This window comes from Pteropus medius, unplaced genomic scaffold (genome assembly GCF_902729225.1).
Source record: "Pteropus medius unplaced genomic scaffold, Ma_sr-lr_union100, whole genome shotgun sequence".
Classification (NCBI taxonomy): domain Eukaryota; kingdom Metazoa; phylum Chordata; class Mammalia; order Chiroptera; family Pteropodidae; genus Pteropus; species Pteropus medius.
Window position 1 is genome coordinate 15,083,288 of NW_024352787.1, and position 15,995 is coordinate 15,099,282.

The 15,995-nt window shown below is 35.5% G+C and overlaps 1 protein-coding gene and 1 pseudogene across 1 annotated transcript in view; both read right to left on the reverse strand.

Annotated features, from left to right (window-relative positions):
- HECW1 (HECT, C2 and WW domain containing E3 ubiquitin protein ligase 1) overlaps positions 1 to 15,995 on the reverse strand; it is a 469,328-nt gene that overhangs the window by 72,726 nt on the left and 380,607 nt on the right. Inside the window, exons 17-20 of the mRNA XM_039849134.1 lie at positions 9,546 to 9,651; positions 8,518 to 8,614; positions 3,442 to 3,525; positions 2,969 to 3,078 (exon numbers count right to left, since the gene is read on the reverse strand). Coding sequence (XP_039705068.1) covers positions 2,969 to 3,078; positions 3,442 to 3,525; positions 8,518 to 8,614; positions 9,546 to 9,651 — 397 coding nt within the window. The remainder of the gene's footprint in view (positions 1 to 2,968; positions 3,079 to 3,441; positions 3,526 to 8,517; positions 8,615 to 9,545; positions 9,652 to 15,995) is intronic.
- Positions 15,072 to 15,187, reverse strand: LOC120591987 (uncharacterized; annotated as a pseudogene).

Consider the following 15,995-nt stretch of genomic DNA (forward strand, 5'->3'; position numbering starts at 1 on the left):
ACCTAAGGAACAAAAGAAACAAATGAACAAAGCAGAATGAATTCATAGATACAGAAAACATTTTGATGGTTGCCAATGGGAGCGGGGTTGGGGATGAGTGCAAAGGGGGAAGGGATTAAGAAGTACAAATTGGTAGTTACAAAATAATCATGAGGACGTTAAGTATAGCATAGAGAATATAGTTAAGTTTACCCCCCCCCAAAATGTGGTAGAATTTTACTTTGAATGCAAAAGGTCTAGGTAAGATGAGATATAATTAATTTATAATTAATAATCTGCCCTGTTAGGTGAATTTGCCCAAGAATGTATGGCTACAGATGAAGAGAAACCAGATAGTAAGGTTTATCTAGGGGTAGAGTTATGCTAGAATATGCAAATAAAATGCAGAAGATCAAGGAAATTTAGAGCATTGGCAATGACGTTACTGAAATGATGAAACATAGAATCTATGCTGGATAAGGGAAAGACAGAAAGGAAAGGAGAGCCATCCATGAACTTAAGGTCCTGATAAGAGCAAAAGATTGTATAAGGAAAGTAGTTGAATAAACATTTTGGTTGGAAGCAGGATACTCAGGTCAGTAATTTAGAAATAATAACAAGAGCAAGAAGATGGCTGCAGAAACAAGTGGTTGAGGTAGAGGAAGAGAAGGTCACTGAAGACAAGGAGCTCTAGGAGCTAGGAAGCTAGTAAACCAAATGGGGTCTTTGTGGATATTGAAGTCATTCAGGATGATAGAAAGACTTGGGAAGGAGAGGGAGACATGATACGGGTGCCACAGTCTTTGAGAATGAGAAAAAGTTGGTAGATGGCAGTAAATAGGAGGGAAGTTACAGCTGAGTGGTATAAGCAAGGAAGCATAGAGGACATCAGCCTTACCTTCGGGCCCTGCAGCACCTAAGGTGTGAGGGAACCAGTAGCCACCACTTGAAAAGAAATGTCTTTGGTGAAATGCCAGGTTTCAGAATAAAGTTTGAACTAAGATACGAGTATATAGGTGCAAGTATAATTTTATGTCTAGTAGATTACAGTATATTTTATATGACTTTTACTACCACTGGTACTACCACTATCCCCATGGTTATCAGTGTGCATTTTACAAAGTACTTTAGCATAAATGTCTATGATTCATTATCTCTGTAGCATCTAGGTAAATTTCATAAAGGTCTGGAAAATGGGAATTGTGAAATTTAATATCACTATATTTGGATTACATATTATATTTGGATTTTGATCCCATGGCTAAAGCTAGGAAAATAAAAAGTTAAGCACTTTGACAAATAAACTGGATGAGTTATTGGATGAATGGCATCAGTAATATCTCTGTCAGTAAAGTTGATAACTTTTTACAAAAGTTATCCAAGTAATTCTCATTGAGCAAATAACTCTTTACTGTCTCTTATTTTTCTATTTTCAACATGATATCATTCACATATAGTGATGTTAAAATTATACACTGTTGCCAAAGATTTGGACCAAAGTGTAGACAGATTATAAGGCTGGGACAGTCTCTACAATAAAATGGCAGATCATCATGCAGACCAACAGCTTTCCCAAATGGAAGGCTTGGCTCTCCAAAAGTAAGTCACCCTGTGCACACTGGAAATGATTGTCCTAATGCTGTCTCTGACAAAGCTCCTGGTTCCCTTTTTCCTAGGCCATAGCATCTCAGTTACATTGTATTTCACAGGCAGCATGTATTGGGCATTTCCTTAACAATGCCATTGGTACACTTGTTAGGAGGAAGTAACAAGGAGATACTGACTTAAAAACAGAGTTTGACAATTAACAAAACTACCTATAAGAGACAGTTCTGAATGACACAATTTGGAGGGACCAAACTAAAAGATAATCTAGTTTTACAGACTTATGGCAGTACTGAGCCATACTGAGATACTCCTTCTAAGGGACAGAGCATATTTCTAAATTCTATTTTTCTTCTGAATTCTCCCACTGACTTCAGAAGCCAAACTTGGATTCCGACTCCTGAAGCTGTGAAATAACTTTCAAACTAACTTCCTTTACTTTTAAAGTTATAAAAAATGGGATTACCACAGAGACCTACGACAATGTGATAATGCAAACCAAACAAATGGGGGGAAAGTCTACAATATCTGGATCTTGTTTGAGGGTATAGATTTGACTTAAATTAATTATCTTGATGAACCCAGGAAATAGTGTTTTTCTTTTTCATTAAACACTTCAATAATATATATTTCCTCATTTGCAATAGAAAATACCTACAAAAATTTATGTATCATGAGTAAATTCATTCTAACACATAAGGAAAACTTCAGGAGAATCATTTCACATGATATAAGAAAACTCTTTGGCAACTTCCTGGGGACATAATGGTGGTACCTAGTAACCATATAACCTAGTAACTCCTTACAACTTAATAAAAGTTGGCAAACTTGGTTTCTAATAACATTCTGAGTCATAAGGACAAATGTTTCAGAAAGGGCTCTTCTCTTTTAAGTACTCGTATAATGCATTTGAACTGCAACAGCAATTTAGTGCAGGGGTCTTGCAGACCTTTCTGCAAAGGGCCAAATAATAAATATTTTAGGCTTTTGGGGCCATTTGGTCTCTGTCACTACTACTAAACTCTACTACTGTAGTATAAAAGTTGCAATAGAAAATACCTAAATAAACAAGTATGGCTGGGTTTCAATAAAATTTTATTTATAGACACTGTACTTTGAATTTCATATAATTTACACATCATAAAATACTTGTTTTGTAAAAAATAAATTAAACTATTTAAAAATGTAAAGTGCATTCTAGCCTTGGAGTGTTACAAAAACAGGTGGCAATTTGTCAACACACAATTTAGACTGTGCATTCCATTAGAAAATTGAGAGGAGGCAGGGAGAGAGGACAAGCATAAAACTGTCCTTCTTACACTTTCATCTTGTCGAAACACAGATGATCACTTACAGGAGATAGACTGTCAGGTACTCAAATTACCTGGGGAGTTCTGAGGTGAAGAACAGGGAGAACAGCGGGGAGAGAAGCTATACCCAGGGTGAAAGGCAGCCTGCAAGGGGATGTAGGACATAATCTCTTCTTCGAAGAGACTGCAAAAAAAAAAAAAAAAGTTAGTCCTCTGTCTATGAGAGAGTATTCATGAATTGAGGTAATAGTGGTTACACTTGTCACAAAACAACAAAAGCTAGGCACATTGCAGAATGCAAATTCTGTATTATTTTAAACCATAATTAATTCTACAACAAAGTCTTCATCAAGTACTATATATAGCTTTTATTACCTAAATTGTAAATATAAAGGCAATGGATAGCAGGTACAAGAATGGGGACCCTACTTTAGTCACAGCTGCTAGAAACCTCTAGACCAAATGATGAGTGTTTCAGCATGGGCTGTAGTAGAAGAGAACTGTCTGGGGTGGCTTTTCCAGCATTGCTTCAGGCTTAGCCCCTTACCTCAGCAAAATAACTAGATCTGCATCACAGGACAACTTTTCAAGCCCATGATTACCCTCAGTCCGAATGTGATGGATTTTCTCCCTAGGATAATGTGGGAAAGAAATAAGAGTTACACATCAACATATAAGATATGGAATGAATCCTTTTCTAATTCCTTTTTTCTCTTCCAATGTAGCTGAACAGTAATGTCTTAGTGTCCAATGTATTTTGTGGTATTTTAAGTTCATGCTGCATATTCTGATGATGCTCTACAAGGGATCACCTCTCCTCAGACTCACATAGAAACAGAAGCTAAGGAACACAACAAAGGTAGGTTATAAAACTGTCCTTCTTATGCTTTCATCTAGTAGAAACACAGATGGCCACTTACAGGAGATAGACTGAATAGTTATGACAGTCAGGAGTGGAGCTGGGTAAGGAAAGCTGCTGAAGGGTTATCGTGGGCTCCTGACATCTTGGAAGCCAGAAAAAGAGAGTAAGGGATCATCTCTTGAGAAACCTTAGGTCTGATGAAAAATATATATGGGCATGCTGGGCTTAAAGAGAGTCTGGCTTCCAGAACGCATGAGTTTCCGAGGTTGGTCTGAGCACAGGCATCAATTTCTCTCTGTTTGATTATATTTCATGCATCTGATATTTTTTCATAACCTCCATTTCCAACCTGGCAAATTATTCCAATAAGTCTATGGATAAATATCATTTATTTTGATCAAATTAACCTTGCAATTGATATCTCTGACATTCGAATATTTGAATATTACAAATTCCATAGCCAATAATCATTTCATTGTATGCATGCTTAAAAGATATTATTTTTTCTTTCTCGAAGTGAAGGAGAAAAATCTGAGAAGACTTAGGGACTGATTTTTTTAAAAAAAATATTTAACTTTTTCTTTCTTTTGCTTGTTGGAATCCTAACTCCCAATGCGTTGGTATTAGGAGTTGGAGCCTTTAGGATGTGATTAGGTCATGAAAGTAGAAACCTCATGAATGAGATTAGTGTCCTTATAAAAGACATTCTAGAGAGCTCTATAGTCAGTCCTTTTTGCCATGTGAGGGTATGAGAAGTCTGTAACTTGGAAGAAGACTCTCACTCTATGATAGAACCCTAATCTTGGCCTTCCAGTCTCCAGACTGTAAGCTCTTTATAAGCCACTCAGTCTGTGGTATTTTGTAATAGCAGCCCAAATGGACTAAGACAGATACTATCCACTGATCTGCAGAAGCTCCACACCTGGCTATCATTCCTCTCAGATCCTCACCCTCATGTTCAAGCTGTCATTAGCTTCTATTGTTTTCGTATTCATAATATCGCCACAAGCAGCTCTCTCTCCTCCATCCATGCTCTACCATCATCCACATGACCATCATCTCTCAAATAAATTAATATCATAGTCTCCTGCATAGTCCCTCTGCTCTGTCTTTTTTTTGTTCAGGCTTTATTGAAATATAATGGACAGTTAGTTGCTCGTATTTACATTGTACAATTAAATGAGTTTTTTTTCAATTATAGTTGGCATAAAATTATATACCAGTTTTAGTCATACAGCATTGTGATCAAATATTGACATAACTGACAAAGCGATCACCCCACTAAATCTAGTACATCTCTTCCCCTTTACGTATTTATTACATTATTAACCATCTTACCCATGCTACGCTCTACATCTCTAAGTCTATTCTGTAACTATTCATTTATAATCCATTTATTAATCCCTTTGCCTTTTTTCCTCCATCCCCCACAACCCCTTTCCCATCTAATAGCCATTAAAATATTCTCTGTATCTATGAGTTTATTTCTGTTTTTGTTGCTGTTGTTGTTTATTTTGTTCTTTGGATTCCACAAGTACATGAAATCATGTGATATTTGTCTTTCTCTATCTGACCCATTTCATTCAGCACAATACCCTCTAGGTTGATTAAGGTAATATCTTTTTCCATCCTCTTCCTTTTAGTCTGTGTGTGTCTTTTAATCTGAAGTGAGTCTCTTGTAGACAGCATATGTAGGGTTCTTGTTTTCTTATCCATTCAGATACCCTGTCTTTTGCTTGAAGCACTTCTTTTCCATTTGAGGTACTTGTTGATAGGAATGTAGTTATTACCATTCTTTATTCTTGTTTTTGATACATGTTTTTCCTTCTTAAAGAAGTCCCTCCAACATTTCCCGTAATACTAGCTTGGTCTTGATAAATTCCTTTCGCTTATTTTTGTCTAGGAAGATCTTCATCTGTCCTTCGACTCTAAATGACAGCTGTGGTTGTAGATCCTGGCTTTTCATCACGTTCAATATTTTGTGCCAAGCCCTTCTTTTGAGAAATCAGCTGTCAGTCTTATGGGGGTGCCCTTGTTGGTAACTAACTGCTTTTCTCTTGCTGCTTTTAAGATTCTCTCTTTGTATTTAATCCTTGGCGTTTTAATTATAATGTATCTTGTTGTGGGCCTATTTGGATTCATCTTTTTTGGAACTCTGAGCTTCTTTAGGTTGTATATTTGTTTCCTTCACCAGATTAGGAAAGTTTTTCATCATTAAGTCTTCAAATAGCTTTTCAACTTCTTGTTTTCCTACAGGTATCCCTATGATACAGATATTTTTACATTTAATTGTGTTCCATAGGCTCCTTAAATTATTATTATAGTCTTGGCTTCTTTTTTCTTGCCATTCTGATTGAGTGTCCTCAGCTTCCCCATTTTCTATATTGGTGGTTTGATCCACTTCTTTATCCACTCTGTTTATTCCCTCTAATATACTCTTCATGTTAGATAATCTGTTCTTAATTTTTGACTGGTTCCCTTTTTATAATTTCCATTTCCATTTTTATGGTTTTTTTTTAATCTCTTTGTCAGAGTTCTCACTGAATTCATCTACATTTCCCCTAAATTCATTGAGGATCTTTATAACCAGTGTTTTGAACTCTGCATCTGTTAGATTGCTTAACTCCATTATTCCTGGATCTCTCTTCTGTTCTCTCATATGGTTTCTGCTTTTTTGTCTTCTCATTTTGGCTGCCTTTCTGTGTCTGTTTCTATGTACTTACCAGAGCTCTTAAGTCTCCCGGTCTTATTAGTGCAGCTTTGTGTAGTAGGTGTCTAGTGGCACAGTCCTGAGAGGGGTTCGGCTGCAGGCCAAGTTTAGCCTCACCCTATGACCCTTTGAAGACACCTATCAAGATTCAGCAAGCAATCCTCAGATGCTGTGCTTATAGTTTCCACAAGAAACAACACCAGAAACAAGTCAGCTACCACCAGTGTGAGCCTTGGCGCTGCTCAGTAAGGAGCACCAGACTCGCAGGCTCCATCTTTTCCCTCTATGTGTGATTTCCTTATGACTCACTATTGTCTGAAAACAGTTTCAGAGAACTCATCTTCTACCCTCTCATCCACCAACTGGCTTTGTGGACCCAAGACAGTGGATCCATGGCTCCATGAGAATAGCAATGGCTGAATGGTGGTCACTGTCCTCACTTGAGGACTGTAGAAGAAGCAGTAAATTCTTCCTCTAGACAGGATCATGGGGAGAGGTACTTCTTTTTTTAACTCTTGAGCCTTTAAAATTGAGCTGCCTCGCACTCACATCACATCCAGGAACAGGCAGAGATGACCTAAATAGAGGAGCCATTCCAGAAAGGGTAAAGGTAGGAGAGGACACAGCCTACTTGGTGAAAATGGAAGATACCATAAGAAAAAAAAAAACAACACCTAGCACAGGATAAAGAGTTAGGTTAAGGCAAGACTTTGGAGCCCATAGTAGTTATGCTTAGAATTTTTAACTTTATTCTGTATACAATGGAAATCATGGAAGATTTTTTTGAAGAGCTGGAGTTATGCAATTTAATCTGTGCTATAAGAAGATAATTCTGGTTATAGTAGGGTGATAAGAGATTTCTTTTAAGAGACCCATGCAAAGTCCAGAAGAGAAATAAAGAGGATCCAAATATTGGCCATGATAGAGAGAAGAGAATAAAAAGGGATGGAAAAGAAAAAGTGAGAAGATAAATATTTAGATGTGGGGATGAAGAAAACAGAAGGATTTGAGATTATAACAGGCAGTTTGGAGGATCTTGGTTCTAATTTATACAGGTAAAAACACAGATTTTAAAAAAAGATATCAACAAGAGAGTGTTGGAGAGGAAAGAATAGTAAATGATATATTAGCAGGATTAATAAGGATTTGGATAACAAAGAGGGTATTTTCAAACACTGGTGATTAATTGAGGAAGTCATATAAAGTAGAGTTTTATAGTTGTCAGACAGATTTAGAAGACCATCAAATAGGAGGCGATTTCATTCTTGTCCACCTTGCCTTTTCTTTTATATATATAGCCATTAAAGCATCTCAATATGCCCACAATGTGACCCTATTTTAGTGATGAGGAAATTAAGTGTAGAGGATTTTATAACATGCCTTGATTGTTAGTTCCTATTTGAGCAAGAATTCAAACTTCAAGGGGACATCTATGCAGCACCAGCTTTTGAAATTCTGGGTAGTAAACTGAAGAAGAAAGATATTTGAATATCTTGATGAGAAAGTGGAATTTAAGTTCAGAGAATATTTTCTCTTTTAACCTCTTTGGGTGGCTATCCCTTCCAAATGAAGTGATTCAGAGTTTCAGAGACTTTTGTTCAAAAATGACCATATAGACAATAGAATTTAAGTAGTTAGAATATATATGCTACTTTTTGTTTGCTTGTTTGTTTATATTTGAATATGGTCATCTAATATCTAGTTTACCATTAAACAATTATATTTCAAAAATAGAAATTTATATGATGCTTTACATAAATAACTTATTTAAAACTATTTTGCTCCTTTTCTGTGCTTCCCTCCAAATTAATGGGAATAATTTTAGCCTCATATAAATGATATGTAACCTGACAATACAACTATCTCTGATTATGACACTTCTGAGAAACTTAGAAGCCCCTGGCCCCTTCATTTTGAGGATTCAAATTATAATTTAAGTGCATAGATAAAATGCATCAGTAACTTCTGCCCATTTCTCTTCACAGAGGTATCCCACCTGTAAAAATAGATAGAGAGATATGGGGTTAGAAGGGTGAGGGATACTCGCCTACCTGAGTGCATGGTTTCTCATCAAGCTTGGCTGACGCTCTTGTAGCATTTCAAAAATGTTTGGCTGGCGAAGAAATGCCACAATCTTGTCATTATATGCTGAAACAGACAGATGTGAAGAGTTGTGGTTGAGTCTGCAGTTCAGAGATCATTTCTCTGATGATTGGAAGGTGGCTGCTTTATACAAGAATTAATATAGAAGTTTGAAGAGTAGGTAATATACTCATCAAAAAATGTAAGATCTAGAGGATTTTTTCTTTCTGTTATATAATAGCATTATTATTTTTAAACAATCAGATCAAAAGTGAACTAGATCTAAGTTAATCATCTTAATATTCCAGGAACTTAACTGGGTGTTAACTCATTCCCACGTGAAGAGGTGAAAAATAAAGTAGATCTTCCATGAAAGGAGTTTCATTCTTCTCCTTTCAACTTCTCTTGGTCATTATGCCATAGTTACTTAGAACTCATAGTTTATGAGTTCAAAGAAATCATTTTCTGAGCACTTGAAACTTATGACCTGTGGCCACGGGTTGATTTCTCAGTAGTCATAATGGAACTATCCAAATCCATTTAGACTCTCACCTCATTTCCCTTAATACAAGTGACGTGTTTTAAAGAGAGGTAGCTGAGGTTAGAAACAAAGACTGTGTTGACATCCACATACACACAAGAGAAGAGAGGTCTAAATTAAAAACTGTAATTAACAGCAACAAAATACATCACTTCATTGAACTATGCTCCCCTGGATTCAGCTAACAAATCATTGAGTGGAATGAAGAAGAAGGGGGATGTGAGAATGGAAGAGTAGGAAGAAGGAAGGTATGAGAGAGGATAAAGTGAGGAGGAAGGGGAAAGGGAAAAGAGGCAAAAGGGAGGGGAGGATGGGAGCAAAGAGAAGGGGAGAAGACTATACCATAAAAGAAGAGAAAAAAAAAACCCACAGAATTCTCAATATTAAAGGATTCACAATAAAAAAAAAAAAGATTAAGTATTGGATATCCACGGGTTCAAAAAGCATGATACATACCTAGTGGCAATGACTCATACAGATGCTGACTTCGTATAGCAGCTACTAGGCTGTGCCCTGGCTTGGCCAGTAGAGAGGCTCCTCTGTTTCTAGAGACTTCTGAAGCCTAATTTCAAAATAAAATTATTAGCATTGGAAATGTCACCAATTTTAGATGGTCTTTTAATGCCAATTTTTCAATATGAAGGGTAAAAGACTCTGACATCACCTAAGTTAAAAAACCAATAAAGAGTTGATCCTTGAGTGGTGCTAAATAACCAAGTTTTTAAAATATTACTGAGTGATTGATGTGCTCTATTATGGTTTTTTTTTATTATTAACTTTTTTATGGTGACATTGGTTAACGAAATCTATTAAGTTTCAGCTGTACATTTTAACAGTAAGGTGTATATATATATATATTAAGTTTCAGCTGTACATTTTAACAGTAAGGTGTATATATATATAAATATATATATATATATATTTACACTGTGTGGTCACCCCCCACAGTTAGAGTTCTTTCTCTCACCACATATTTGATCCCCTTTAACCCATCTATTTCCCCTCTCCCCTCAAATCCCTACCTTCTGGTAACCACTAGTCCATAGTCCATGTCCATGAGTCTCTGTTTGTATGTCCTGTTCATTTGTGGCTATTAGGTTTATATACCACATATAAGTGATATCATGTGATTTTGAAACTTTTCTGTTTGGCTTATTTCTCTTAATATGATTATTTCAAGGTCCATCCATGTTGTTGAAAATGACAGTATTTCATCTCTTCTTATGGCTGAGTAATATTCCATAGTATATATGTACCACAACTTCTTTATCCAATCATCTATCATAGGACACTTCAGCTGCTTCCATGTCCTGGGCACTGTGAATAGTGCTGCTATGAACATCTGTGTGTCAATATTTTTCAGATATGGGTTTTCAAGTCTTTGGGGTAAATACCCAGTAGAGGGATTGCTGGATCATATGGTAGATCAATGCTTAGTTTTTTGAAGACCCTTCATACTGTTTTCCATATTGGCCATACCAATTTTCAGTCCCTCCAGCAGTGTATGAGGGTTCTTTTTTCTCCGCATCCTCTCCAACATTTGTTATTACTTGTTCTGTTGATTATAGTTATTCTAACAAGTGTGAGATTGTACCTCATTGTGATTTTCATTTGCATTTCTGTAATAGCTAGCGATGTTGAGCTTCTTTTCAAATACGAGTTGGTCATTTGTATGTCATCTACAGAGAAGTTTCTGTTCAGGACCTCTGCCCATTTTTTGATTGGAACATTTATTTATTTGTTGTTATTGAGTTGTATGAGTTTTTTTGTATATTTTGGATATTAGGCCCTTATCGGAGGTGTTGCTTGCAAATATATTTTCCCATTTGGATGGTTGTCTCTGTACCTTTTGAAGATCTCTTTTACTGAGTAGAAGCTTTTTAGTTTGATGTAGTCCCATTCATTTATTTTTGCTTTTACTTCCCTTGCCTTTGAGGTCAAATTCATAAAATCCTCTAAGTCCAAGGTCCTTCAATTTAGTTCCTATGTTTTTTTCTATGCATTTTATTGATTCTGGTCTTATATTCAGGTCCTTAATCAGTTTAGAGTTAATTTTGGTGTGTGGTGATTGACAACAGTCTAGTTTCATTCCTTTGCATGGGGCCTTCTAATTTTCCCAGCACCATCTAATGAAGAGGCTTTCCTTTCTCCACTGTATGTTTTTGGCTTTTCTGTTGAAAATTATTTGCCCGCATAAATATGGGTTTACTTCTGAACTCTCGATTCAGTTCCATTGGTCCATGTGTCTGTTTTGCTGCCAACACCATGCTGTTTTGATTACTGTCGCTTTGTAGAATAATTTGAAGTCAGGCAGAGTGATGCTTCCAGCCTCATTCTTTCTTCTCAGTATGGCTTAGGCAGTTTGGAGTCTTTTGTGTTTCCATACCAATCTGATGATTTTTTGTTCCTTTTCTTTAAAAAATGCTGATGGGATTTTGGTGGGGATTGCATTAAATCTGTATAATGCTTTAGGTAATATGGTCATTTGAACTATGTTGATTCCAATCCAAGAACATGGAATATCTCTCCATTTCTTTGTATCTTCTTAGATTTTTTTTTAAATAGGGTCTTGTAGTTTTCATTATATAGGTCCTTCATATGTTTCGTTAAATTTACTCCTAGGTATTTTATTCTTTTTGTTGCAATTGCAAAAGAAATTACTTTTTCCATTTTTTTTCTGACGCTTCATTATTAGAGTATAGGAACCCTATGGATTTTTGAATGTTGATTTTGTATACAGAGATTTTACTGTATTTGCTTATTGTTTCCGGTAGTGTTCTTGTGGAGTCTTTAGGGATTTCTATATAGAGAATCATGTCATCCACAAATAGTGACAGTTTGACTTCTTCGTTGCTATTTGGATGCCTTTTATATCTTACTGTTGCCTAATTGCACTCGCTAAGACCTCCACTGTTACATTGAATAACAGTGGTGATAGTAGACAGGCTTGCCTTGTTCCTGATCTTAGAAGGAAGGTTTTTACTTTTTCACCATTAGTACAGTGTTGGCTGAGTGTTTGTTATATATGGCCTTTATTATTTTAAGACACTTTCCTTCTGTACCAGTTTTGTTAAATATTTTGTTAAGTATTTTCCTTCTGTACCAATTTTGTTAAATGGATGCTGTATCTTGTCAAAGGCTTGTTCTGCATCTATTGATATGATATTATGATTCTTATTTTTTAATTTGTTTATGTAGTGTATCATATTAATCAATTTGCATATGTTGAACCATTCCTATGCCCCTGGGATGAAGCCTACTTGATTGTGGTGTATAATCTTTTTTAATATGTTGCTGAATTTGGTTCGCAAGTATCATAGTTAGGATTTTTGCATCTGTGTTCATGAGAGATATTGGTCTCTAGTTTTCTTTTTTATATTATCTTTACCAGGTTTTGGTATTAGAGTAATTTGGCCAAATAAAATGAGTTGGGAAGTATAGACTTCTCTTTGATTTTTTGGAAGACTTTGAGGAGAATAGGTATTAAATCTTTTTTGAATGTTTGATAGAATTCAATGGTGAAGCCATCTGGTCCTGGGTTTTTACATTTTGGTAGATATTTGATAATTGTTTCAATTTCCATACTGCTGATCAGTTTGTTTAGATCTTGTGTCAGTCTAGGAAGTTTGTATTTTTCTAAGTACTGATCCATTTCTTCTAGGGTAGTAAATTTGGTGTTATACAGTTTTATAGTATTCTTGTATGATCCTTTGTATTTCTGTGATGTCTGTTGTAATTTCCCTTCTTTCATCCCTGATTTTGTTTATTTGTGTCCTTTTTCTTTTCTCTTTAGTGAGTCTATCCAAGGGTTTGTCAATTTTATTAACCTTCTCAAAGAACCAGCTTTTGTTGCATTTATTCTTTCTATTTTTTTTTAAAATTTCATTTATTTCTGCTCTAATTTTGATTAATTCTTTCCTTATGCTGACTTTAGGCTTTAGTTGTTCTTCCTTTTCTAGTTTTTAAAGATGAAGCATTAAGTTGTTTATTTGGGCTCACTTGTTTTTGGAGATAGGCCTGTACTGATATGAACTTTCCTCTTATAACTGCTTTTGACATGTCCCAAAATTTAATATGTTGTGCTAACATTCTCATTTGTTTCTATGTATCTCTTGATCTATCTTTTTATTTCTTCTCTGACCCAGTTATTATTTAGGAGCATGTTGTTTAATCTCCATGTATTCATGGTTCTTCCTGGTTTCTTTTAGCAGTTGATCTCTAGTTCAAAGCATTATGATCAGAGAATGTGGTTGGTATGATTTCAACCTTCTTATATTTGTTGAGGCTATTTCTGTGTCCCAGTATGTGGGACACAGAACATTCTTTAGAATGTTCCATGTGTACTAGAGAAGAATGTATAAGCAGCTGTTTTGGAATGGAAGGCTCTGTAAATGTCAATTATGTCCAGTTGGTCTAATGTGTCATTTAAAGATATTATTTCCTTATTAATTTTCTGTTTGGATGATCTGTCTATTTCCAACAGTGGGGTATTTAGGCCCCGTACTATGAAAGTGTTTTGATCTGTTTCTCTCTTTAGTCCTGTTAGTAATTGCTTTACATATTTCAGTGCTCTCTGATTGGGAGCATAGATATTAAAATAAGTATTATGTCTTCTAGGTGCATGATTCCCTTTATTATTATAAGGTGTCTCTCAGGATCTTTCCTTAACTTTTTTATTTTGAAGTCTATTTTGTCCAATATTAGTACCACTACTTCCACTTTCTCTGAATGTCTTTTGATTGAAATATCATTTTCCACCCTTTTGCTTTGAGTCTGTATGTCTTTGGAGCTGAGATGTGTCTCCTGGAGGCAGTATATTGTGTTTTGTTTTTTGATCCATTCTGCAACTCTGTGCCCTTTTATTGGTGAGTTCAGTCCATTTATATTTAGGGTGATTATTAAAATATGAGGTCTTATAGCCATTATATCTTTTTCTTTCTGGTAGCTCAATGTTTCCATTGTTTCCTTGTCCTTGTGTTTCTGTCTTTTTTATTTAAGTTAGCTTCTGTGTGTTTTGCCTCTGGTTCTTCTTGTTTTATATTATAACCTTTAGTTCTGAATTATTGGTGTGTGGTTACCATCACAAATATGAAAAACAGATGACTGTATATATACATATATACATATACATATGTATATGTATATATGTATATATACAGTCATCTGTTTTCTTCTGCACGTGCCTTATTTCTATTCTCGTTTGCAAATTTGGAAATTTGCATCCTTTCCTTTTTAGTCATTGCTTTTTCAACTTGTCCCTATGTATTCTGAACATTCATTACTATCTTGATATAGCAATTCTCTTCTTATTTTAAGCTTATAATGCCCTGTTTTTAGTATAGGTTGTACTCATCTGGTTCTATTTGCCTGATAGTCACTTTACTCCTAATTATGTATTTTGTTTTTGTCATTTTGTTTTAGGTTAGCTGATCCCCTTCAGTATTTCCTGTAGTGCAGGCCTTGTAGTGGAGAATTCCCATAATTTTTGTATGTCTGGAGAGGTCTTAATTTCTCCTTCACATCTAAAGGAGAGCTTAGCTGGATACAGTACTCTTGGCTGGTATTTTCTTTCATTTAGTATTTTCAATATTTGATTCCACTCCTTTCTGGCTTGTAATGTAGTGCTGAAAAGTCCGCTGATAATCTAATGGTTTTTTCTTTATAAGTTATCATTTTCTTCTCCCTGGTGGCCCTCAGAATTCTATCTTTGTCATTGATTTTTGATAATTTTAATACAATGTGTCTTGGTGAAGCCCTTTTTGGGTTGAAATAATTGAGTGTTCTGTTGACTTCTTGAACTCCAAACTCCAGTGCATTCCTCAGATTTGAGAAATTCTTGTCAACTATTTGTCTGAAAATGCTTTCTAGTCCCTGCTCCTTTTTCTTGCCTATTATTCTTATGTTTTCTCTTCTGATGGTATCAGCTAGTTCTTGTATTTCTGCATTATTATTTTTTTCATTATTTATTATTATTATTATTTATGGCTACAGCACCTGGTTTTCCTAGGTGGTCTCCCATCAAAGTACTATCCAGGCCCAACCCTGCTTAGCTTCCAAGATCAGATATTAGGCTTATTCAGGGTGGCATGGCCATAGATCATGGACTGTGGCTCTACTGGGGCTCAAAAACAGGACTTTCTGCATGTAAAGCAGACGTGCTAACCATTACACTATGGAACCACTTCCTCCATCATTATTTTTCATTCTTCGGTTTCTCTTTTCTTCCTTCTGATTTATTTCTAGATTTTTGTCTTCCATATCACTGATATTTTCCAAACTTGCTATTTCATTTTTCAACTTCTGCAGTGTATTTTTTATCTCAAAAGATCTATTCTGTTTTTTTTTTTTCTTTTTTTTTTGAGGGTTCCAATCTCTTTGCTCTGCTCATTTAGGTGTTTTTTTTCAATTCCTGAAATTGTTGATATTACTCGTTTCGGAACTCACTGAGTTTTTTCAGAAGTATCATCCTGAATTCTCTGTCATTTAAGTTGCATTTCTATGTCTGTAAGCTTATTTTCTGAAGATTTTTTATTTTCTGAAATGCCTTGTCACCTTGGTTGTTCGTGGTGTTTAATGGACTATTTCTCCACTTGGGCATTAATGGAAATGTATTCTGTTGTTTTTCCAGAAAGAAGATTTATTATATAAAGGTCTCTCTTTAACTTGTTGCAAAGAAGGTGCTTTTCTTTTGATTTCTAGTAGGTGGTGTGTAAGCCTCTTGGATCCCTGTTTTATATAAAGCCTTAATAATGTCTTTTTTTTTTTGTAGATATTTAATCATGCTCGCTACCCTCATTCCTGTCAATGTTAGCAACAATTTTGTTAGCATTTGCTCTGATTCCCCTAGGGCTCAGGGTATTCTGTCTTGGAGGATATGGGGGAGGGTCTCTGGGTTGGGAGTTGGAG